Raw genomic sequence first — 23846 nt, 5'->3', positions numbered from 1 at the left:
GGGACAGGAGCTGGACTCGATGACCTTTGTGGGTCCCTTCCAGCTCAGGACAGTCTGTGATTCTCTGATAAGATAATTCAGCTCTTTCAGGAGGTACTGAAGAGTTTCAGCCACTGTTTCGTTCTCCTGGCTCTCCCCAAAGCCTCGCTGCTGCCTTACCTGGCAGAACAAAACCACAGTTCCTGCTGGCTTAGATCCATCAACATTTGAGGGGGAAAAAAAAAAAAAGTTAAATTCTGGTGATTAGTCACAGCTTTATAGATAGTTCTTATCAGCTCTCGGTTAATGGCATCTTTGCTCTCCAGTGAAAGGTTAATAGCTACATCTGCCCAGCACTCATCAGAATCTATCTAATCTCCAGATTAAAGACGAGGAAGCCAACAGATGAGCCCAAAGGTGAAACTGCCAGAGGATAAAAGCCTCTTGTGAGCTGCTTCAGGGAAGTCTTAAGTAACTCATTCAATGTCAAGGCCTCCAAGGCCACTGAGAGTCCCACACAAACAGCCTGAAGGGTTTTTCTCCCTACAATAATACACTTTAAGATCACTGCACCTGGTTTCCCAGGAGCTCGCTAGCAATCAGCCTCCTCACCCACCATTCAATGCAGAGGATCATTTGTCCTCTACAGATTAGCTGTCTCACCTGCAATCAGATCCCATCTCACGCTCCGGCTGCCCAGACTGTGGCTTTTCCTGGTTCCCCATCAGTCAATTATCTTCACCTTAATGAACTCGCCTTGCTCTTGACAAAACATCCCATTCCCAGCCCCTTCCCACCTGAGCAGCCTCAAGGAAACGAACCCTTCTGTTCTCACCCTTCCTTATTCCTTTGCTTTGTCATGTCGGAAAGCGTTTGAAGTTGTTCTGTCAGACGTGATGAATAAATGTGGTTTTTAGCCTTCTCATGCTTGCTGTCACGCTTCCTCATCCTCCAAAGGGGCAGCAGAACTGATGTTCTCCAGGCACCGTTGTCCAGGGGCACCCACCACACTCATCTTTGTGCGACCTGATGTAGCTCCCTGCATCCCTGCTGCCCCTAGTCACCATGCACGGCTCACATATCCACCTCACAGCTGTAGTTCTTGGAGGACAGCCTAGAAAAGCTTTGTTCTGACTATTTTTATCAGAGCATAATAGTTGCTATCGAATTTCTCCCCTGCAAGCACGCTGACCCACCAGGAAAGCAGCACCTGTACACAGGTTCCACTTCACTGCACAATATTGAGCTGCTGCAAGCAGTGATGTCCATGGAGGCTGTTGGTAGAGAAGACTTCACAATTGGTTCTACAAACACCTGAGGCATCGCTCACAGCATGCTCTGTTCCTCCAGGGCAATTCAATCTGACACCTAACTCCTGCCTGTGTCCACAACCACACAGGGCAAGTGGCATAACATCAAGTTCTCAAAGCCTACCTCCTTCTCCACCTCCTGCTTCTCCACACCCCAGTTCTCCTGCCATTTTCCCAGATTCCCAATGAGCAGGGAACCAAGCTGTGTGCAAGCATTTCACATAATTGAAGGACAGAGAACACACTAAGCAGTCCTGCAAGCTTCACTACAGGAAAAGCAAACTTCGGCTGCTTGCAATTCGCAGACCTGCGTTTTTCCCCACTTCAGACTCTCCCAGGCTCATTCTCCACAGGGCAGAGAACTTCCTGCTGCTGCTGCTTTCCTGTGAAATCTTCAGTGAAGGAAGCAGCATGAAAGTAATGGAGAGGAGCACAGGATGAGGCAAGGACAAATGATATCAAGAACCATATGAGAAAAGCAATCATTTTATGAACCATAAAAGAGAATGGAAGGTTTATTCGTTCTGAAAGTAACATGTCCACTAAGCAATTTCCCAGTTAAGGAGGTTATTGCATGCATCTGAACACTCTGTGCAAGGCAGTGTACACAGACCTGCTGGTTTACGACAGTTTAAAGAAAATCAGATTGAGGCAATAGTCAGTGCTTTGAAAAGAATAATTATGAATACCATGAACTTTTTTGCTTGCTGGTATCAACCTGTTCCGAGAAGGGCAGCAGAGGTGAGGTCACCCACACAAAATTATGCCCCATAAAACACCAGCAAGGGCAAGGGAGGGGATTCTGTCCCTCTGCTCTGCTCTGGTGAGACCTCACCTGGAGTCCTGCATCCAGTTCTGGAGCCCTCAGCGCTGGAAGGACATGGAGCTGTTGCAGCAAGTCCAGAGGAGGCCACAAGGATAATCTGAGGGCTGGAGCACCTCCTGTATGAGGACAGGCTGGGAGGGTTGGGGTTGTTCAGCCTGGAGAAAGCAAGGTTCCAGGGAGACCTTAGAGCAGCCTCCAGTGCAGAAAGAGGCTCCAGGGAAACTAGGGAGGGGCTTTTGATCAGGGAGGGCAGGGATAGGATGAGGGGGAATAGTTTTCAGCTGAAAGGGAGGAGATTGAGATGGGATTTTAGGAAGAAATATTTTCCTGTGAGGGTGGGGAGGCCCTGGCCCAGGTTGCCCATGGCAGGGGATGGAATTGGATGGGCTTTGAGGTGCCTTCCAACCCAAACCATTCCACGATTCCATGAATAAGGACAGCAGTAGCACTTCTGTCCTAAACTACTACATCAGAAGGATTTCTGCAGGACCCTAGTCTGGCACACAACATTTGGATGGCTTTCATTGACAGCACTTCAATCAGAGCACAGATTGTCCTCGTCAGCAGCGCTTTCGGTACCTCTGCTTCAGTCTCACCCTACAGACTGGTCTGGGCCTCACCCACACCATCATCTCATCTGCTGCACATTGAGATACTCAGTGGGGAGCATGTTTAGCAATTAAACCAGAATTCAGTCCTCTCTCACCACTAAAAGCATTCCACAGAACCCTCCCACCCCACCAAACCCCAAACCACTAACTGGCTTCGTAAATGGCCAACAACAGCTTTTATTCTGGATTGGCTTTTGAGCCTCGTGGGTTTTCACTGACAAGCCAGCCAACACAACAGCAAGGAGGCAATCCCATCTGCAAATCGAGTTCCTGCTGGCAGTCAGAGCCATGATTTCCAACCATTTGGCATTTAAAATTAGTGAGGACAAGCAAGGTGTCCCTCCCACACTGCTGTGTCCTCAAGGGAAGAATAAAGAGCAGTCTTCAGAAAGACAGTGCTGACATGGTCAGTTCCCGAGTTGCTGCCCAGCTGTCTGCGGGAGACTGGAATCATCAGGAAAGTGACTGTAGTCATGGTCTGAGTCCCAGATTTCTATCCACCTGAAAAAGAAAGAACAGTTAGAGCCAAGGAAGGCACACTAGAACGTCTCACTGAAGTTCCAAAGGAACAGAACAAAATGACCCTGCTAGGAGTTGTTGCACTTCTACTGCAAATCCCAACACGTTCTCTCCCCCAGGACTTACCAGGGGATTTGTTTTCTATCATTAGATGACTTTTGCTTTAATTAGTAGAGAAATGACAGGAAAAGAGATTGCTATGGAAGCTCCACCTCTTTCACAAAGGACTTTCAGATTCAACTCCAGGGTTCAGATCCCACTCTGAGGGAGGAGCAAGACTTTGAAGAACTTTGAATGTTGGCAGCTACTTAAAGGGAGTTACAGGAGAGCTGGGGAGCGGCTCTTGATCAGGGAGGGCAGGGATAGGATGAGGGGAATGGTTTTCAGCTGAAAGAGGAGAGATTGAGATGAGATCTTAGAAAGAAATGTTTTAGTGTGAGGGTGGGGAGGCCCGGGCCCAGGTTGCCCAGAGCAGTGGTGAGTATTTATCATAATACACCTCACAGGTCCTATAGCAGAGTTTAGACATTTGAAGTACATTACCCAATAATCGCTGCTGGAATAAGGAGAATTACAGCCCCAAAGAGAAATGGGAATCCCCTCATGAAGTGCAAGCTGGCAGGGTAGAGAGAGTTGAACACTCCTGTAGCCACAAGTGAACACAACCCTTCCACACAGGCAACGGATGCGAAGAGTGCACCTGGAAAAGAGGGTACTGGTGAGGCATGACTGCAAACATCTTCGACACATCACCTTCAGCAGGGCTCCAGGAATCCTTCTAAAGGTTTGAACTTCCCATTAGAAACCTGGCGTGTGATTATTAAGTGTGGTAAGCAAGAGATGGGAGCAGAGACTGGGCTTTCTGCGCTGGCCTTGCAGGATAAATCCACCAGGCTCAGCTCCTCTGAAGCCAGGACCACTGCACCAACCTCCAGAGCTGACCAGGGATATTAAACATCAGCTGGATTGTATATGCTTTAGACAGATCTGTTTACTGCCAAGTACATCTTATCGCTTGTTAAACATTAAGTACAGCAGAAGACTGCCCTTTATGGATTTAGCACTGTAAATCTGATATCAATTGTGAGCCTTCTTCATTTTAATCCAAGAAACACAAACCGTACAAAGTCTCCTTTCGATCTTTCCCACCTGGATTCCTTCCTCCTGCAGAGGTATCCCTACACTGCGCTTATCAGCAAGTGCAAGCTCACCAAACAAACCACTCTAAGAACAGCAAATACGCTCCTCCTACAGGTTAGTCATGATCTTCCATCATGGTCAATGATACAACCCGCTAACAGCATCGGATTTCTTCCCACTGTTACTGATCTACAGAGTCACGGTCAGGGAAATCGCTATTCTCCGTTCATTCTATAATCCCTTTTAACTCTTGCTGCTCCTAAAAGCTTTGGGAACGAATAGATGGATGAATGAACTATTCCTGAGCTTGAATACAACACTCTTCATCTTGCTTTTCTTCTCTTCTCCTCATCTTTTCTTCTCCTCGTCTTCAAAACAAACCAAGTCTAAATGGATGAAACCTGACAATTATTCTGCAAAAATAAAATGTTAGCCTGGGCTTTAGGGTGAATGCAGGGATCCAGGAGTCCAGAGGAACCAGGGAGGTCTTAACTTCCCAAAGCAGTTTGATTGCAACGTCCCAAGAAGGCAGAGTTACTAAGTCCTTACCCTGTTCCTTCTTGCTGACCAGCTTGGAGAGCTTGGCTCTGATGACTGGAGTGGCTGCCATGGAAAGGAACAAGATCCCATAACCTGTGAGCAAGATACAGCACGTTAAGGAAAGCTCAGCTGAAAAATAAGTCTTCAAAGCCAATCTGAGAGATCTGGGGCTCCAGGCAGTTTCTCCCTGCTATATTTAGACCAAATTCATGTTCCTGCATCTCACAATGCACTTCAGTCTGCGTTTGCAGTGCTGTACAGCTTCTGGGAAACCTAATATTCCAGCAGCTACACGGTTGCACTTTCAACTTGTGTCTGGCCAGCTTTGCTGATAGCAAGCCACAGTTTTGTTGGTACCTGGGCTGAAACAGAGGCAGAACTACTTCTACATGCTTGAACTTCCTTTAAGCACCTTCCAGGACTGAAAGGGGCTACAGGGAAGCTAGAGAGGGGCTCTGGATCAGGGAGTGCAGGGACAGGATGAGGGATAACAGTTTTAAGCTGAAAGAGGAGAGATTGAAGGAAGAAATGTCTTGTGGTGAGGGTGGGGAGGGCCTGGCTCAGACTGCCCAGAGCAGTGGTGGCTGCCCCATCCCTGGAGATGTTCAAGGCCGGGTTGGATGGGGATCGGAGCAACCTGATCCAATGGAGGTGTCCCTGCCCAGGGCAGGGGGTTGGAACTGGATAAGCTTTAAACACTTTTCCAACCCAAACCATTCCAGGATTCGAGGAACTCCCAGAAGCACGCTGCCTTCTAGCATCTCTTGACATCTCTAAGCTAAGAGCCCGAGATATAGGAATTTAAGAATTCAGCATCACCTGTAAACATTAGTGCTGTTGTAGTAGCAAGAGAAATCACCACCAGTCCAGAAATGTTGGAGATCAATCCTATCTCTGCCACCCAGGTGTCTTCAAGGCAGAGCTGCAGCAGCCGCAGCCCCCCTAGGCTGCTCAGGTAAGCCAGGTAGCTGGCAGCTGAGCCGTACCCGATGAGGTCGGCAGCCCAGCAGAGAGGGGAGCCAAGCTCGTACAAAACAAAGAGGTCCTTGGTTCCAAAATGCACCGTGACAAGAAGAAAGAAAGCCAAGGAGTAAAGAGCGAGCTTCCGCCTGTTGCTCAATTGTTCTGGGGCCGTGTAGAGCCTGTAGACAGCCTTATAATGACTGAGCGTGAACAACCTGGCTGGCTTCTGCTCCTTCACTGATTCCCGAAGACAGAAAGTGGCGTAGAGAGCGGCAGCGAGACTGGAGGCAAACACGAGCCAGAAGGGGTTGATGTACCCCTGCGCCTTGCGCCACTGGCCGCCCCCGATGCTGGCCACCATGCCCGCGATGCCAAGGCACGCCTCGAGGATGGCGACGCGGAAGGTACGTGTACGTTTGTCGGTGGTGTCGGCCACGTAGGCGAAGCAGCTGGCCAGGATCAGGTTGTAGTCTCCCATAAGGCCACCCAAAATGCGTCCAAGGAGAAAGTAGGCGACATGCAGCTGCAGGTACATGACAAGGAGGTAGATGGCCGCTTGCAAGGCCATCCCCACCGCTGGCAGGATCAGCGCCGGGCGGCGACCAACGCTGTCGCTCCATGGTCCAAAGAGAGTCACAGAGAAGAGCCCAACGAAGAAGCCTCCTAGGTTGATATAGAGGTTCCAGTGGGAGACGAGCGCTTCCACCTCCTGCAAGAGAAACAAGCGCATGAGACTGTGGGCTGGAGGCACTCCCATCCTCCTTCATACCCCCAGTTCCCCCAGGCCCTCTGATGCCCCGGGTTCTCTCTGTTACCCTCATTCCACCCCACTCCCCTGGTTCCCCTGGTCCCCACATTCCAATCCGTCTCTTTCTTCCAGTCCCCTCCAACCCTAAGTCTCCCTGTGCTCCCCTGTCCCTCCATCCCTCTGCTCCCTCTGGTCCCCTCTGTCCCCCCCCATCCCCTTCTGTCCCCCCTGGTCTCCTCTGTCCCCCCGTCCCTCCTTGTCTCCCCAGTTCCCCTGTGTCCCCTGATCCCCCCAGTCCCCTTCTGTCCCTCCCTCCCCCTCTGTGTCCCCCATCCCCATCCGTCCCCCCAGTCCCCTCTGTCCCCCCAGTTCCCTGTGTCCCCTGGTCCCCTCTGTCCCCCCCATTCCCCTGTGTGTCCCCCATCCCCCTCTGTCACCTCCAACCCCTTCTATCCCTACTCCCCTCTGTCCCCCTAGTTCCCTGTGTCCCCCCATCTCCTTCTGTCCCCCCTATCCTCTTCTATCCTCCCAGTCCCCTCTGTCCCCCCATTCCCCTGTGTGTCCCCTGGTCCCCTCTGTCCCCCCCATTCCCCTGTGCGTCCCCCATCCCCCTCTGTCACCTCCAACCCCTTCTACCCCTAGTCCCCTCTGTCCCCCCAGTTCCCTGTGTCCCCCCATCCCCTTCTATCCCCCCAGTTCCCTGTGTCCCCCCCCATCCCCTTCTATCCTCCCAGTCCCCTCTGTCCCCCCATCCCCTTCTATCCTCCCAGTCCCCTCTGTCCCCCGCTCCCCTCTGTCCCCCCCCACCTGCCGCAGCCCGTCGGTGCTGCCGTTCCCGCTGTTCCCGCACCCGGCTCTGCGGCTGCCGTTGTTGGGCCCGTACCCGCGCTCGGCCCCGAGCCGCTCCCACAGGTACTGGGTGGCGAGCGGGCCCTGCAGCCCCAGGGCCAGCGTGGCGAGGAACAGCAGCGGCTCGGGCCGCGCCGGGGGGGCCGCCATGGCCCTGGGGTGAGGGGGGGGGGGGGGGGGGGGCCGCTCACAGCGCCCGCCCCGGGCCCAGCGCTCGCTCCGCCCCGGCAGGCGGCACCGGGCCCGGTCCCCGCCCCGCGCCCCCGGGGATGGGGCAGCCCCCCCGGCTCGGGGGGCCCAGGGCCTCCGCACCCTCACAGCGAAACTCCGCTCCTTCAAACCTCCTCTCAATCTCCCCTCTCCCAGCTTAAAAACCATTCCCCTCGCCCTCCCCCTGCACCCAAGAGCCCCCCCCCCAGCTCTCCTGCAGCCCCTGTCAGCGCTGGGAGCTGCTCTAAGGTCTCCCCAGAGCCTTCTCTCTTTTTCTATGGAGAAATTTAAACTTCTTTTCTTCTCTCCAATCAAAACCTGAAAGGAGGTTGTGGAGAGGAGGGAGCTGGGCTCTTCTCCCAAGGGACAGGGGACAGGACGAGAGGGAATGGCCTCAAGCTCCACCAGGGGAGGGTCAGGCTGGACATCAGGAAAAAATATTTCATGGAAAGGGTGATTGGTCCCTGTCCGAGGCTGCCCAGGGAGGGGGTTGAGTCCCCTTCCCTGGAGGGGTTTAAGGGACTTGTTGACAAGGCACTGAGGGACATGCATGCGACTGATGGGAATGGTTGGATTCGATGATCCGGTGGGTCTTTTCCAACCTGGTGATTCTATGATTCCATGAATAGAAACACTATAATTGACATTTTAAGTGCGCAGTGCCGGAATCAGCAATGTGTAATCCCTTCTGTTAATTCACAGCGCATTACAGAGAGAGTTGGGCTTGTTCAGCCTGCAGAAGAGAAGGCTCCGGGGAGACCAAACCACCCTATAATGAGAAAATACTTTTGTGTCTACAGCACAAAATAGCATTTAAACTGTAACACAAGAGGTTTGAGGTAACATAAAAGGCTTTAGCCTCACTATCAGGTTTCCTGTAAGGTTTGGTCTGCCTCAAAGAGCCGATCAGTAAGCAAAGACCAAGCTGTTCTTTAAATTCAGAGATCAGAGCGTTAGGCTAACCCATTTATATAAACTGGAGCGGTTCCACATTAATGTTAATCGGCATCGCTCCTTTGACACCGTTGGGGAGTTGTTAATGGGCTACAGGTGAAGCCCTAACAAACCCCCAGAAGACCTAACCCATTCATTTTGCAGTAACACGCTTACCGAGCTCGCTCACAGCATCTTCACAAGCAACAAACCTCTTGCAGCCGCAGAAGCAATCGCCGGGGATTCGCTGCTTCTAAAGAACAGGCACCATTCGTTACCTCAGATCCTGCACGGTCGCTTCCATCCCAACACTGCAGCCGGAGGCCAACCTTGTGTTCCAGAGGAGAGAAAACAAGAAGTTTCCTGATAGATTTTCATCGCAACCTTAGGATTTAAAAGTAAAAAGATTATTTGCCATTGGCTGGTTTTGCTCCTGCACCTTCTCCAACATTAATTCATCGTGAAATTCATACAAAAACGTGGAGGAATATAGTTTGAAACCTCTTTTCTCATTCTTTGTGTACCAAGGGTGAAATGCTAGAGCTCAGGGTTGGCAGTTATTTAACACAATGCTGTCTTGTGAGCAATAATCAAGCCTGCAAGAGAGCTGCGAGTTCACAGCTCTGGCAGCTGAACCCTCACTGTTCTTCAGTCCTAAGCACATTACTGAGAGAAAAGCAGCCCTGGCAGAAAAGGGGAGAGAAGAACAGCAGAAGCTGTCTTCAAGACCGGGTTGGATGAGGCGTTGAGCCCTCTGATCCAGTGGGAGGTGTCCCTGCCCATGGCAGGGAGGGGGACTGGATGGGCTTTAAGGTCCCTTCAAACCCAAACTATTCCATGATTCTATGAAGCTCTCTGTGGAACTGACTTCAGACGCCCCAATGCCTGTGCTTCTCTCTCTCTCTTTGCTTGAGGAAGCTATAAACAGTGCTGTGACAGTTCATACCAATAAAATGGAAACATTATCATCATTATCTGAAGTATGTGCCTGTATGATCTACCAAATAAAGATATCAAAGTGGCATTACAAGACACTCCCTGTGGAATTAAAACCTCAAATTCCATTCTGGTGTAGTTGCAGAACAAGTAATTCATTGCATGTGTTTTGGAGGTTTCTTGCAAAGGGGACAATAATTGCTGGTCTAAAAGGGGACTGAAAGGGGCTCCAGATAAAGCTGGAGAGGGGCTCTTGATCAGGGAGGGCAGGGATAGGAAGAGGGGAATGGTTTTGAGCTAAAAGAGAGGAGATTGAGATGAGATCTTAGGCAGAAATGTTTTGCTGTGAGAGTGGGGAGGCCCTTGCCTGGGTTTCCCAGAGCAGTGGTGGCTGCCCCATCCCTGGAGGGGTTCAAGGCCAGGTTGGATGGAGCTTGGAGCCCCTGATCCAGTGGGAGGTGTCCCTGCCCATGGCAGGGGGTGGAACTGGATGGGCTTTGAGGTCCTGTCCAACCCAAAGCATTCTGTGACTCCATTCTGGGCTGGCACGTGGGATGAGCTGGCTTCTGACCAGACTTCAGCATTGCCCCTATTGCATTTTGAGTTGAAGAAAACAGAATAGCCATGAGGGTCATCCTTGGTGGCACAAAGACGGGTGCCCCAGTTCTCAGGTGATGAGGATGCTCAGTCCCTTTCTGGATGGGGCTGTGGTGTGGCAGCTGGAGACAGGAGCTCTGTTCTAGAGGATTTTGCTACCCAAAGCATTTCTAAATGGATACGATGATGTTTATGTAACATTTTGTGTAGATGACTCTAATCTCCATAGTTGAGTATTACAGGTGCAGATGTGGGTTTCAGTATTCTGCATATTTTTAAAGCAATTTTAATGTATTATGGAGGGAGCTGTTTCTCTTTTTTTTTTATGAGAGGAATAATAGTACTCAAAGAAGGCATTAAAAGACCAAAATATTAATACCCTTTAAACAAAGCATAGGTCATTTCAGGCTGCTTTTAATGAACCCAATTTGTCCACAAGGAGTTAATTCCCTTCTGATTTATCAGTTATCGGGAAGATTGTCTTAAGAAAGTTCCTGGTCTGACAGTCTTCTGCTGTTCCCTCCCTCCTTTGTTCTCTTCCTTCTTTCTCCGATTACAGTTCCAAAAACAACACCCAACCTCCTGGGGTCAATGGTTAATACTCCCGAGTGTTTATATAGTCTCCAGCGCAGAGTGCGGGTCCCTCAGCACTGGGCCAGCTCCAGCACCATGGCTGGCTTCTGGCAGATGACCGTGGCCTTCAGGAAATACCTGATCATAATCTTGGTACCCCTTGTGTTTCTTCCTCTGCCTCTGGCTATTCCTACCAAGGTAAGAACTTTTTAAATTTAAGTTGAGAGACAAATCTCCAGATCTGTCCTCTGAAGTGACCGAGCTGAAGAGAATATGCAGATCCTTACTCAGAGGGACTTTCTTCATTTATTGCTTAAACGTCTGGTTTTTTCTCAACAGCCCCTTGACTGCTGATGGTGAGGGAATATAAAAGCAATAGGATATAGGTGGATTAAAAGATACTTCTTTGATTGCATAGTCTAGAAGAATGCTTGGTGACATCTGATTTTGTACATTTGGCTTCGCGTTTAACTGATTTAGCAAAGGGCTTTCTGTGCTGAAGCTCATACGCATAAGCCTAAGTAACAGTCAAAGCCTCAGTTTTGATCCCCCTTCTGATTATCTGAAAGTGTCTATCTGGCTTATTTCTCTCACTCCCAATCTCTTCATGCAGAGAGATCTGCTCTCTGATCTCCTGGTCTTTTATTACAGCTCCAGCATCATTAAACAGCAAGACCCAATCTACCTCTCCCGTCACTGCTCTTTGGATACTAAGCCCTAGCTCTCTCCTCCAGTCTCTGCCTGCCCCTCTCCCAGTCCCTGCTGACTCCCAGTTTCTGGTCTCCTTCACCAAGCTTCTTTCTTTGCCCCACTAACTCTTCCCTGTCTTTTTGTGCAGCCTGTCCCAAAGCTCTTTCTCTCTCACTGCTTTTTTCCTGAGCGTTATCAGAGACTTTGGAGCTCTGACCAGAAGATTACAAGCAAGAATGTTGGAATGGCACTGACTGGAGGTGAAATGCAGGTACTGATCAGGCGTGTCTTCCTATTCCCTAGTTACGCAAATAAAATAGCTTAAACTATCACTGAAAAGCTTACTAAGAAATAAAACAGAAAAAGGACTTTTTTGCTGGTTAACTTTCCATAGGCAAAAGTGTTACAGGAGTTAAAAGAGATTGGGATCAGAAAAGTCCTAATAGCCAGAAAGAGGGAGAGATCATTTTGTCCTGAGACACCGAGTTCAAACTCACTTGCCGGAGCCATTGTTATCACACAATAAGTTCTCGCCGTTACCTGTGGAATCATTTGGCCGTCTTGGTTCAGCTCTCCTTTAAAAAAGACTTTCTCTGGTGTCTGGGATAGTCAGCCACAACACAGACATTTAAAATGTCCTGGACTCTTCTCTTTGCAACCTGTGAGAAGATTCCTTGTGTGAGAACTGTGCTATGCAGGAAAAGCTGGAACCTCAGCCAGTGGAGCTGTAAGCAGATAACTCACAGGATGGAATTCTGCATTTTTCTGTTCTGTTAAGCTATTAACCTGTCCTACAATGACATAATACCGGACACTAAACTCATACCAATGAGAGCAAACAATGGTGAAGGATTTGCCTAAAGGCAGAGGAATGTCCTTACAGGACAACTCACTGTGAAAAGCCCGATTCCAGCTCCTACTGCTCACGGCAGGCTGGAGGAGGATAGCACTGTGCCTGTAGGCACACCCTGCTAAGGTCTCTCAGAAGGCGCCCACTGGCGTCTCTAAATAAGAAAAATGAGAGAAAAAGAATCAACAAAATGGCAAATTGCTTTCAGTGCTTGATGGGATGGGTAAGTAAGGCTCTTAGTGCTCCCATTCAAGCGTAAAGCTGAAAAAGGCATCTTTTCACCTCGTCATGAATCTCGCTCAGCTTTACTTCTCCAAACCTGCTGCTCTGGTAATTTACTACCCAGATTGCTGTCATCTTCTTTCCTCCAGACTACTCGGCTTCTCTGTCATCCTTTCCCCTCATCAGCTCTGCCACTTTCATGCCATGTGTAGAAGTTCTGAGCACATTCTAAAGCATCACAAGTTTGATCCTGCCGGCCGTTATTCCAGCTCCTTGGTTTAATCATCTGTAATTGAGCCATTTCCATCTCTTCAGTGTTTCCTCAAAAACCATCACTACCATTTTCATTCATATTGTCCAGTATATGTTTTTTTTAGCAGGCATCCTTGTTCCAAGACCACACAAACATTTCTTTGTTTCTTTGGATTTAATGGCATGCTTATGCTGGTTCCAAAATCAGGAGGACACCGTAACCTGCAATGTTATTTTTCCTTTCTCTATCTCTATGTTGCTTTCTCTATCAGCCCAGACACATGAAGTTCTGTTGTGATGCATTATTTGGGATCTTTTTATCATATAGAGACATTTTACTGTATAGAGACATTTTTATATGGAATGGATTAGACTTTCTTCAAAGGAACCAGACAAAGTCAGGGGAAACTGAAGCTCATCTGTGAGCAGTTCATCCGTGAGCCTTTCTAAGTCTGCACTAAGCTAAAAATCCAATGAAGACCAAATAAAAGTATTTGCAGCAGAAGGAATCCAGGCTGTTGAAATTTGTTGGGGTTCACCTAGGCCATGTCCTGAAACACGTGGAGAAACACGTGGGGAAACCTTCACTGGATCAATAACTACTTCTGCAACTCAAAGACAGAAATATGTAAGAAAAAAATACCCCATCAGCAAAATCGAGGAGTCTGAGCAGGGACTGCCAGCCCCTTATCACGAAGGGTTCAAAGTCATCAATTTGTTTCTTTCCCTCGGTTCCTTCGTGGTCTTGTCCTCACAGTCCTGACAAGGTTGTTGAATGGTTTGTTAGTTGATTAAGATCTGCACAGGCAGGGGGACAGACTGGAGAGAAAGAGAGAAAATAACCTTTTCTCAAATCCCTTTATCAGGCAATGAGCATCATTACGGGCTGTTGCCTTCTGAAAAGCCTAAGCGAGATGTACTGCCTGTTCTGATGGCGTGTGCTCTTCTTCTCTCAGGAGGCCGAGTGCGGTTACGTTATCATAGTGATGGCACTGTTCTGGTGCACGGAAGCCCTGCCGTTGGCTGTCACGGCTCTCTTGCCTGTCCTGCTCTTCCCAGTGATGAACATCATGGATTCAACGACAGTAAGAGATCTGACTCCACAACTGTTTGCCGGTGTATTTGTTGGTCAGCTTCTCTCGCTCTGGGACTATGTCCAGGGTGATTTCTAGAGTGTGGTGCACAGAAGAGAAAATTGTGTTATTGTTGGGGGGAATCTGCCGTGCTCTCCATGGAACAGAACTTGCGCGAGCCTGGAGCGAACTCTGGGTGGAGCTGCTAACCTGAAATCAAAACAAATCCACTTTTTAGATGCTGAGGAGGGACTGTTTACAAAGGCTTGTAATGACAGGACGAGGGGCAATGGGTATAAACTGGAGAGGGGCAGATTTAGACTGGACATAAGGAGAAATTTCTTCACCGTGAGAGTGATGAGGCACCTGAACAGGTTGCCTAGAGAAGTTGTGGCTGCCCCATCCCTGGAGAAGTTCAAGGCCAGGTTGGATGGGCCTTGGGCAGCCTGATCCAGTGGGAGGTGTCCCTGTCCATGGCTGGGGGGTTGGAACTGGATGATCTTAAGGTCCCTTCCAACCCAAACTATTCGATAATTCTATGCAATCCAAAGTTAATTGCATGATGATTTCTTTGGAACAAGATCCTTCGGAAAACGTCTTCTCTCTTGGCTTCTTGTCACTGTTTTCTCTCCCTTCTTCCACGTTACAGACCTGCAGGGAGTATCTGAAGGACACCAATATGCTTTTTATCGGGGGGCTGCTGATGGCCATTGCTATCGAGGACTGGAACCTGCACAAGCGCGTTGCTCTGCGGGTCTTGCTTATCACCGGCGTCAGACCAGCCCTGTGAGTAAGGGTTGTGAAAATACTATGGGATAAAAGACTTTATGGTGTTAGTTTCTGTCTCAGAGCTGCCTGCAGTCTCCCATGTGAATCTGCAAATCATATCCTACAATGCTTTTGTACGGTCCGAGTGAGTTTATGCCTGTGCAAACCTTGCAAATGAGAGTCCTTTGATGTGTTCCAGACCTGGTGCCTCTTTTTTTTTTTTAAAACCCAAACTATTCTATGATTATGAACAAGCTTCTAGGCTTGGCCAGAAGCACAGCTTTAGACAATCAGGAAAGACTGCAGGTAATACACAGAAAGCACGTACTTTCCGTCACACTGATTGCATAGAGAACAGAAAATATGGGGATGATTGCTTTGAAAGCAACAAATGTTTATCAGACCAGAACTTTAAGCTATGCAGAGGCTACATGGCCCTATTTAATTTGTTTCAGATCATAAGAAGAGGGAATACTGCAGGAAATTACAAAGCAATAGAATAAAAATGCATACAAGATAAAGCCCTTTCCATCCAGTATATAATCTACATCTCATCTAAAGAACCATTCTGAGACAAATAACAGAGTAATACTGAAATGAGGATTAAAATTTTACATGAGTAAGAAGAGAATCTTAAATCATAGAGGTGGGATAAAACAACAAAAAAAAGAGAGATGATCATCTTCATGGCTTAAACCAAATGCCATTTGGGATCAAATTCACCTTGAAATTCCTCTTAAAAATATATTATAATGCATTAATGTGTTATTGAGATGGTGTATCTTCCTCGGAATTTTGAACAATAAGCAAGATAGTGAGCAGTGAACTGTTTGTTCCAAGATACCAGCTTCCACTTTCCTAGTCATAAGAACATAAAAGCACGATTGGCTGAAACCTCAAAAAGGAATATTTCTATTAAATCTTGGCATCATTCACAAAGCAGACTGGGGTGGGAGGAAATGTTGGGTGGGAATTGCTAAGCATTTCCCAAACCCAACATCCATAACCAAAGCTTCGTAACAACAACACAAAACCAGGGCATTGCAGCACCGAGTTCTGAACTGATGCTTTCAAACCTTTCCCTTTCAGGCTCCTCATGGGTTTCATGGTCGTGACCGCCTTCCTGTCAATGTGGATCAGCAACACCGCCACCACTGCCATGATGGTCCCGATCGCACAAGCGGTGTTGGATCAGTTGCGCAAATCCGAAATCGAGTCAAGCACAGCTGGGCCAGCCTCTGAAAACGTCAATAAAGCCTTTGAACTGCAGGAAGAGCCGACTAAATCAGAGAGCTCCAAAGAAATGGGGGGGAAAGGTGAGCGGATTATGGGTGGTTTTCTTTGTGGGATAATAGAGGATGACTTGATGCCATCTTCCCTGTCATTAGAGCTGCTAGTAAATTCTAAAAGAAGAACGTACCTAATGCCTCCTGACTGTATCAGAGCATTTCTGAAGCTCTTCCCTGGACCAAACGAAAGAATGGTAAAATCTGCTGACTTGGCTGAAGTTAGGAATAGATTGAAAGCAGGAAGAGATGATTGCTAATCAATCGATCAATCAACAAAACACATTAATTTGGGCTTTCCCTGTATAGCTATGCCAGTTCAGTTACTATCTACTGCATCACTTATCAGAGAATAGGGAATTCCCAAGGGAAAATTTCAGACCTATTTCATGGCAGAAGGTTAGGGATTAAAATTATCTTTCTAATCCAAAGACACGCAGCCATGCAACAGTATCTCCCTCCCTCAAGAGGGCTGCCTTGCCCTCTTCCCATCTTTGAGACCACTCATGTTTCAGACTGTAAATCTCTGCCTGTCGTCAGGTGCTGCTGCAGAATGAGTTCCCTTCAGCCCAGCTCCTCTGGCTCAGTTGTACCTCCCCAAATTCTTCCCTCTCGACCTCCATGTGCAGTTCAGACATTGCCCTGCTGCACTGAGAATTGTGAGCACTGTGTTTGGACTTTATCACACATTTCAACTTCCCTCCTTCTGAAAAAAATGCTCTCTGTGAAGACAACTGGTGACAACGGGCAGAAGATCAAAGAATTAACAATGCCAGCCTTAAAATGAGGGAATGTGGCTCCTTCAGCTTTGAGCCCATCGTGTCCTAGACTTGAAATCCTGAACTACGCAGGCACAAGGTGTTTTCCCATCCATTCTAGCTTCCATAACTCTTTCGCTCCTGTCTTGGGACCTAGGAAACAATCACATCCTGACAGTCGAGGAAGGCAAAAAGAGAGATGAAAATCTGCTAGAGGAGAAACACAAGAAGTTCTGCAAGGGGATGTCTCTCTCTATCTGTTACTCAGCCAGTATTGGAGGGATTGCAACTCTGACTGGGACAACACCAAACCTGGTCCTGCAAGGACAAGTGGATGAGTAAGTCTGGTTGAATTTGGGATTACGTACCCACTAACCTGCATCATTCTGCTACAGCTGACACAGAGGAGGGAAATATCCATTTGGTAACTCGGTCAGGAAGTTGTTTTTTCTTCCTCAGTGCCTCCTCTTCTCTGAATCATTCATTACAGAAGAGAGGGCAGAATTTTGGACGCTAACAGCCACCTATGTTTTACAGGCTCTTTCCCAACAATGGCAACATCATCAACTTTGCCTCTTGGTTCTCCTTTGCCTTCCCCACCATGGTTTTGCTGCTGGTTTTGGCATGGATTTGGCTGCAGATTCTGTACTTGGGCTTTAAGTAAGTACCTAATGCAGCTGGCAGGGCTCTTAGTGAGTGTTCATTACATGTTGTAATGACATGGTGTTGATACTTTTATTATTTCCCATGTTTGAAAGCCAGAGAGCGAGTAACAAAGTGCTGGCACACGACAGAGCAGCAGAACACCTACTGCCTGTTAAAATAGTGTGACTATTTCTGCGAGGAACTGAAAAAATCCCAGCTAAATATATTCTGTAGCTGAAAATAGAAGGTAGAACTGCATATAACCTGTTCTGCAGCATTGCTTTCACATCCTGAAAGATTGTTGTGCTTCAAATCAGGAAACCGATCTTTCCTTATAGATGATGAATACCTTTGAGACAAGAGTTAGAGGATTAGTATTGTGCCAGGTCCAAACTCTAATCACCCATGCAACTGGCTCGCCTTCCCTACCTGTTTAATCCCTAGCCTATCACTGATCTATTATCCCCAACCTCCTTTCCTCTAAATGGAAAGAGTGCTGCAATACCCGAAACAGTTCTTTTGTCTTCAAATGCCTCTTTTAATATCCTCCTGCTCTGTCATTTTTAAATGACAGTTTGGCAACTGTTTGCTTCCTGGTGATCACAGAGCCCTCTCAATGACACCAACAGTGAGTTATTTCCCCATGTGTCCATACCTGGTTGTATTTAGATCATGAGCTTTTAGGGGTAGGAATCTTCTTTCTGATCACCTTGGCATAACACAGGACAATGCAGTTACTGTCAAACACCTCTGGCTGCTACTGCTGAGGTAATAATAAATAATAATATATTATAGGCTATGATAATAATATATAGCATTTCTATATTCATATATAAATACATCAAATAGAGAGTATGACTGTGAAATTTTTGTTCTTAACTCTGTGACAGATTTCTCTGATGTTTCTTGCCTGTTTTATTGCAGTTTTCGGAAGAATTTTGGTTGTGCTGGAAGTGCCTCTGTCAAGGCAAAGGAGCAGAGAGCCTACGATGTTATCAAGGCAGAGAACAAGAAACTGGGCGCAATGAAATTTGCAGAAATAGCAGTTTTGATCATCTTTGTACTACTGGTGGTGCTCTGGTTTACGAGAGACCCTGGTTTCATACCAGGTTGGGCAACGGTTCTTTTCAACAGAAACAATACAAGGTATGGCCACTCTTCCTCCTCATATTGAATAAAAGCGAAGTAAGCTGGATTTCATAAAGATGAAAACATGGCTGGGCTAAACTTTTGACTGATCTGTTGCAGCTATGTTACTGATGCTACAGTTGCCATCTTCGTTTCAGTTTTGTTATTCATCATCCCTTCCGACATTTCTAGCAACAGCAGAGAGAAGCAACCAACAGGTACGTGCACCAGAGGCATCAAAACTCAGCTGTCAGAATGGGCATGCAGGAAGTTTTATATTTTAGATTTACAAAGGAAATGTCAAACATTCCACAAGATTTCCAACTGCTCTTCCTGCGTAGCTGTAGCTGAGTGCTTAGACGTGGCACTTCGGGACATGATTTGGTAGGTTCAGTGGGGTTGAGCTGATGGTTGGACTGGATGAGCTTAGAGGTCTTTTCCAACCTCAATGACTCTATGAAAAGTTCTCTGCTTCTTGTAATTTAACAAAGCAGGAAACATCCCAGCGCTGTGCGAGACACCAGTGTGCACATGTGGAAAGGCTACCAAAGCTGGAGTCTTCCGAAGCAAATACATGACTTAACAGAAACACACACAGTTCTGCAGATCTACTGCTTTTAACTAACTCTTACCTTTACCTTTATTCCACTCTGTCTCTTGGAGCAGCTGCAGATCATTCATGGGTATTTTTGCAAGTCAAGTTTTGAAATCTTTGTCGATGAGGCTCTCGTCATTTGCTTCAGGAGATAATTCCACAGTCTGCTTGATCTTGCTGACAAAAGCGATTCCTTGGTGCTCAGACTGAACTCACCTCCCACCAAAAAGTCCTCCTTTCTTCAGAGGATGAAACACAGCTTACAAAATCTTTTTGGGTTTTAGGCAGCACATCAAAGTTCCGAGCACCTCCAGCGCTCTTGAGCTGGAAAGTGGTTCACCAGAAAATGCCATGGAATATTGTGTTTCTGCTGGGAGGTGGCTTTGCCTTAGCCAAAGGCAGCGAGGTAACATTCCTCTGCTTACCTGGGATTTGTGTCTTCCTTTGGTGTTCTCCATCCTGCTTTTCATGCCTGCTTTCCCAGGACACCAGAGGGCATGCTGGTAGCACCGAAGTTCCTCAGCCAGTGGCAGTAGGACAGACTTCACCATCCCTAAGAGGAGCCCTGTAATTAGAACAAACCCTTATGGTTGCCTCTGCAGCTGGGATGGTACCACCAGTCACGGCAGCGGGATTAACTGTGTTTCTAGAAAAGTGGATCATTAAAAAACTACCCCAATACATTAAAAGTTCATCTAAATACAACTCATATTGATGCAGCAAGCATGAGGAGAGAATGTGCCCAGGATGGATCTCCAAACTACTCATGGAAATATGATTGAAATTAAACTGTTAGAAGACAAATGTAGAGCTAACCTAGAGAACCTTCAGAAGCAGGGGAAAAAAACATCCGTCTGTCACCTTGAAGGATGTACTGATGTCCTCTTGCAGGAATCTGCCAGGAGTCCAGTGCTACAAATTGTTTTTCAGTAATGACTTAGGTGATGGAACAGACAATGTGTTTATTAAATATGTAGAGAATAAACAAATTGGAAAAGGCTTCAAGTGCCTGGAAATATGAGGGGTAATGATTTTAAGCTGAAAGAGGGGAGATTTAGCTGAGATATTAGGAAGAAATCGTTTCTCTAACAAAAGCAGTTTGTATGAGAACTCCTTTAAGAAGAGAAGGTAGATGTGGTATAAGAGGTAATTGGGCTGTGATGTGGGTATTTCTTCCCAGCCGACTATCCTGACCGACCTCTTTCCCCTGTTACAGGAATCCGGTCTGTCTTCATGGTTAGGCAGCAAACTGACTCCTTTGCAGCAAATCCCTCACCCAGCCATCGCTTTCCTCTTGTGCCTCCTTATTGCCACTTTCACTGAGTGCACCAGCAACGTGGCCACCACGACCCTCTTCCTCCCTATTCTGGCTTCAATGGTAAGTCCCAGTGTTTCAAAATACTCTTTTAAGAGCAGCTTCCAACTCTGCTCCGAGCACACATCTGCTCAGTTATAAAACCTGAGTGACACAGCCGAGCACTGGTTCCTGTATCCGGACAAGACTTAAAACACACAGAGATGCCTGCACCTGCATTCACACCAACTGTGCTTAGTTCAACCTTTCTAAAATCATTGCTGGTCAACAGTAAAGGGATTTAATTCATTGCCATATTAGGCTTTGCCTCCTGGCTTAAACAACCCCATGAGGTCACTACCAGCTGTACTTGTTTTTTCCTATTTGTTCTGCACAAAGGCAGCAGCAGTTGCTTCCCTGCAACATTCCATGACTGTCTTTCACTCTGACCACTGGCCTTCCAGAAGGCTCTGAAGGTGATAGCGTTAGTCAAGCTCTATGACCTAATTCTGACTTTTGCATTTGCACAGGAGATCCCTTTTGCTGGGGAAAGCAGTTCTGCAGGGACGGGAAGCTGGTTCCAGATACAAACAGGGAAAAGCACCACCAGTATCTTTTTGCACAAACTTCAGCTAACCCCTGAACGGATCCTCTCACCTCCAGAGTTGGGGCTACCTGATAATTTCATTTTGTTCTTAACCAGTTCGGAGCCTCTCTACCTTTTTATTTTTTCCTAGTTTTAGAGTCAAATAGGACCATTGTAATTCATTTATACTGCAGCTGGGATCAGATTCCACAGCTGGGAACACAAAGCACTGACCACAAAATCAATTCTTGCATTTTCTGCATAAAGACTTTGACCAGAAGGTTCTAAAGCAGAACAGAGATGTGAGTGGCTGAAGGGTTTGTGACGTGTTTGTGAAAGAATAAGGTGGATAAGTACAGTCAGGCTTCTGCCAAACAATTTCTTTGCATTTTTTATATCAAATCCATCATCTTTGTTCCCTTCTTGGCCAGGCTGAAGCAATCTGCCTCAATCCACTCTATGTCATGCTGCCCTGTACCCTTTCTGCATCGCTGGCGTTCATGCTCCCAGTGGCCACTCCTCCTAATGCCATTGTCTTCTCCTATGGACAACTCAAGGTTATAGATATGGTGAGCAATTATTTTCATTATTTTCATCACTAGTTTTGATCTTTACTTTTCCTGATATTGTTCCTTGTTAGAAAACTCACCGTACTCAGCTGAAGTCAAATGGAAAGAAGAACATAAATGCGTGAATTAATGAAGGATCATGGTGACTGTAACATGTATCCAGGGCCCTATAAAGAGCTCTTGAAAAACACCCAAGCTCTCTTGAAGATGTTTGCTCTCAATGAGCAATGACAATGTCTGACAGTTCTGGAAGCCCAAAGGAAGATCGTAGGGATGTTAAGAGTCCTACCAGCTGGACAGTCCTCCTGCAGGGACTCAGGGAAAGCCTAGCGCTTCTCACTAGGCTGCCTTGATGCCCTTTCTCAATACATTAAGGAAAGAGGAACAAGAATGCCACCTCTCTTGATAACTTTTCTAATTCATAATTGATCCAAGAAGAAATCCAAAGCAACATTAGAGACAGATGTCAGGTCAGAAGAGAAAGCCTTACACAAGTGGGTTAAAAGGATTTCAGGACTTCTAGGTTAAGAGTTTCATCTCATGGAAACTCATTTTCCCCTAATATAAATTATATTTGTGAAGAAAACCAGCTTAAATGTGATTTGATGGAGTTGTGAACAAAGGCCAAGGAGAAAATCTAACCTTGCAATCAAACCTAATCAGCAGGGAAGTAAAAACATACTCAGCTCCACTACTAACCCTTCTCTTCTATCATTCTAGGCCAAAGCTGGGTTTGTACTCAACATCCTAGGAGTCCTGACGATAAACCTCGCCATCAACACCTGGGCTTCGTCTTTATTCCAACTGCAAACTTTCCCATCTTGGGCCAATAGGACAGGTACATGCCCTTAACTCGGAGAGGCAAGGGAGCTAATGACTGTTGCTGTTAGAACTGCAATGAGAGCAGGGCCACCCTCTACCCCGGCTTTGCTGAGGCAGTGGTTAAGAGATAGACTGTTCTGTGGAAAAGGACAAGCCACCTCCAAGCAAAATCATTCAGTTGATAACAGCAATAAAATTGCCTAACAGCGCTGCTTGCCAGGCAATTTTGTTACCCCAGCAGCAAGGTGAGGTAACCTTTGGCTTTTCAACTGTTCTGGGTATCTTTAGCTTTTCTGTCTCTGCAGGGGGAGGTTGTCCCCAGCGATCACTTTTTCAAACTCCACCTGTATAAAGTCTGAAATCCACAGCAAAAAAAGATGACGCAGGTGTGTATATAAAAGGAAGGAGACTCTACACACCTTCATGTGTCTATCTGTATATTGTCACAACTAGCACAAATATTCACCTCTGTGAGTATACAGACCCTTGTATACATTCAAAACGTATGGTTGTTATACACTCTGGCGGCTTTCACAGGGCCTGTGCTGTACAATTCCAGACAAATCCCATACTGTCAGCCCATTCTATTCCTTTGAAACATATTTATTTGCAGTCCATTCGGTATGAGTGTAAAAGATGATTTTTTTTCACCTGCCCCATTCTTATTTATGTACAATGACAGCCGGCAAGGTCGTGATAAAATATCAATATTCTCTTGAGAAGGAGAGAATACCCGCATCCTAAAATATATGATTGAATTAAAGACTTTTTTTAATGAATTTCCCATGTTATGGAGATTTTTTTTCCTATTATTTATCACTACTACTTCTCTCTTCCATGTATCAACTACTTCTCTGCGTGCTGCCTTAAGATCTCTCAAAATAATCAGATAACATCATTGATTTTCTCTTATTGTTAGAGTAATAATTACTTTAAAATTAAGAGTCCAGTTTTCTTGGACTGCCCCCTACAAGCCTTTGTAAACAGCCCCTCCCCAGCTTTCTTGTAGCCCCCTTCAGGTACTGGAAGGTCAATCTAAGGTCTCCTTGGAGCCTTCTCTTCTCCAGGCTGAATAACCCCAACTCTCTCAGCCTGTCCTCGTATGGGAGGTGCTCCAGCCCTCAGACCATCCTTGCAGCCTCCTCCGGACCCGTTCCAACAGCTCCATATCCTTCCTATGTCGAGGATTCCAGAACTATCTTCTTTCTTTCTGTGTCCTAATCTTGAGGAGACGAAGTGCAGCATACGTTTGATTTGTAAAATGCTAGAATTCACTGACCTGCAGTAGTTTCTCTCCGGTTCCAACTGTCAGGACAGTTCTGGTATCTGCTGATCACTGAGTCCCTTTGTTCTGGAAGCTTCACTGGCCTGGCAAGCATGGTTGCTCTGGAAAATCACTGTCTCGGAAAGAACAGTCTGGTAGTAACCCTTCAGTGGCTCTGAAAGACAGTGTTTTGATCTGATGTGTGATAGGGATCCAATAGAATATCCACAGCGCAAGAAGGAAGGACATTTATTCTCTTTTGCTAATGAGCTCCTGGGTAATTGAGTTCAATCACATAATGACCTGCTCG

General features: G+C 46.9%; 2 protein-coding genes across 2 annotated transcripts; one reads left to right on the top strand and one right to left on the bottom strand.

Moving 5' to 3' along the window:
• Positions 1 to 2699: 2699 nt before the first annotated feature.
• SLC46A1 (solute carrier family 46 member 1) lies at positions 2700 to 7635 on the bottom strand. The gene is made up of 5 exons (XM_069874370.1): positions 7444 to 7635; positions 5745 to 6597; positions 4935 to 5018; positions 3789 to 3945; positions 2700 to 3227 (listed from the first exon to the last, which is right to left on the bottom strand). The coding sequence occupies exons 1-5, from the start codon at positions 7633 to 7635 to the stop codon at positions 3134 to 3136; spliced, it is 1380 nt and encodes a 459-aa protein (XP_069730471.1). The 3' UTR covers positions 2700 to 3133.
• Positions 7636 to 10582: 2947 nt separating this feature from the next.
• Positions 10583 to 23026, top strand: SLC13A2 (solute carrier family 13 member 2). The gene is made up of 12 exons (XM_069873904.1): positions 10583 to 10932; positions 13705 to 13833; positions 14471 to 14607; positions 15679 to 15905; positions 16791 to 16971; positions 17171 to 17293; positions 18203 to 18424; positions 18527 to 18624; positions 19286 to 19407; positions 20218 to 20379; positions 21313 to 21450; positions 22171 to 23026. The coding sequence occupies exons 1-12, from the start codon at positions 10753 to 10755 to the stop codon at positions 22300 to 22302; spliced, it is 1851 nt and encodes a 616-aa protein (XP_069730005.1). The 5' UTR covers positions 10583 to 10752; the 3' UTR covers positions 22303 to 23026.
• Positions 23027 to 23846: the final 820 nt, after the last annotated feature.

Source organism: Phaenicophaeus curvirostris, chromosome 21, assembly GCF_032191515.1.
Source record: "Phaenicophaeus curvirostris isolate KB17595 chromosome 21, BPBGC_Pcur_1.0, whole genome shotgun sequence".
NCBI lineage: Eukaryota > Metazoa > Chordata > Aves > Cuculiformes > Cuculidae > Phaenicophaeus > Phaenicophaeus curvirostris.
The sequence above is the reverse complement of the archived record's forward strand: the minus strand, read 5'-3'. Positions and strand labels throughout refer to the sequence as shown.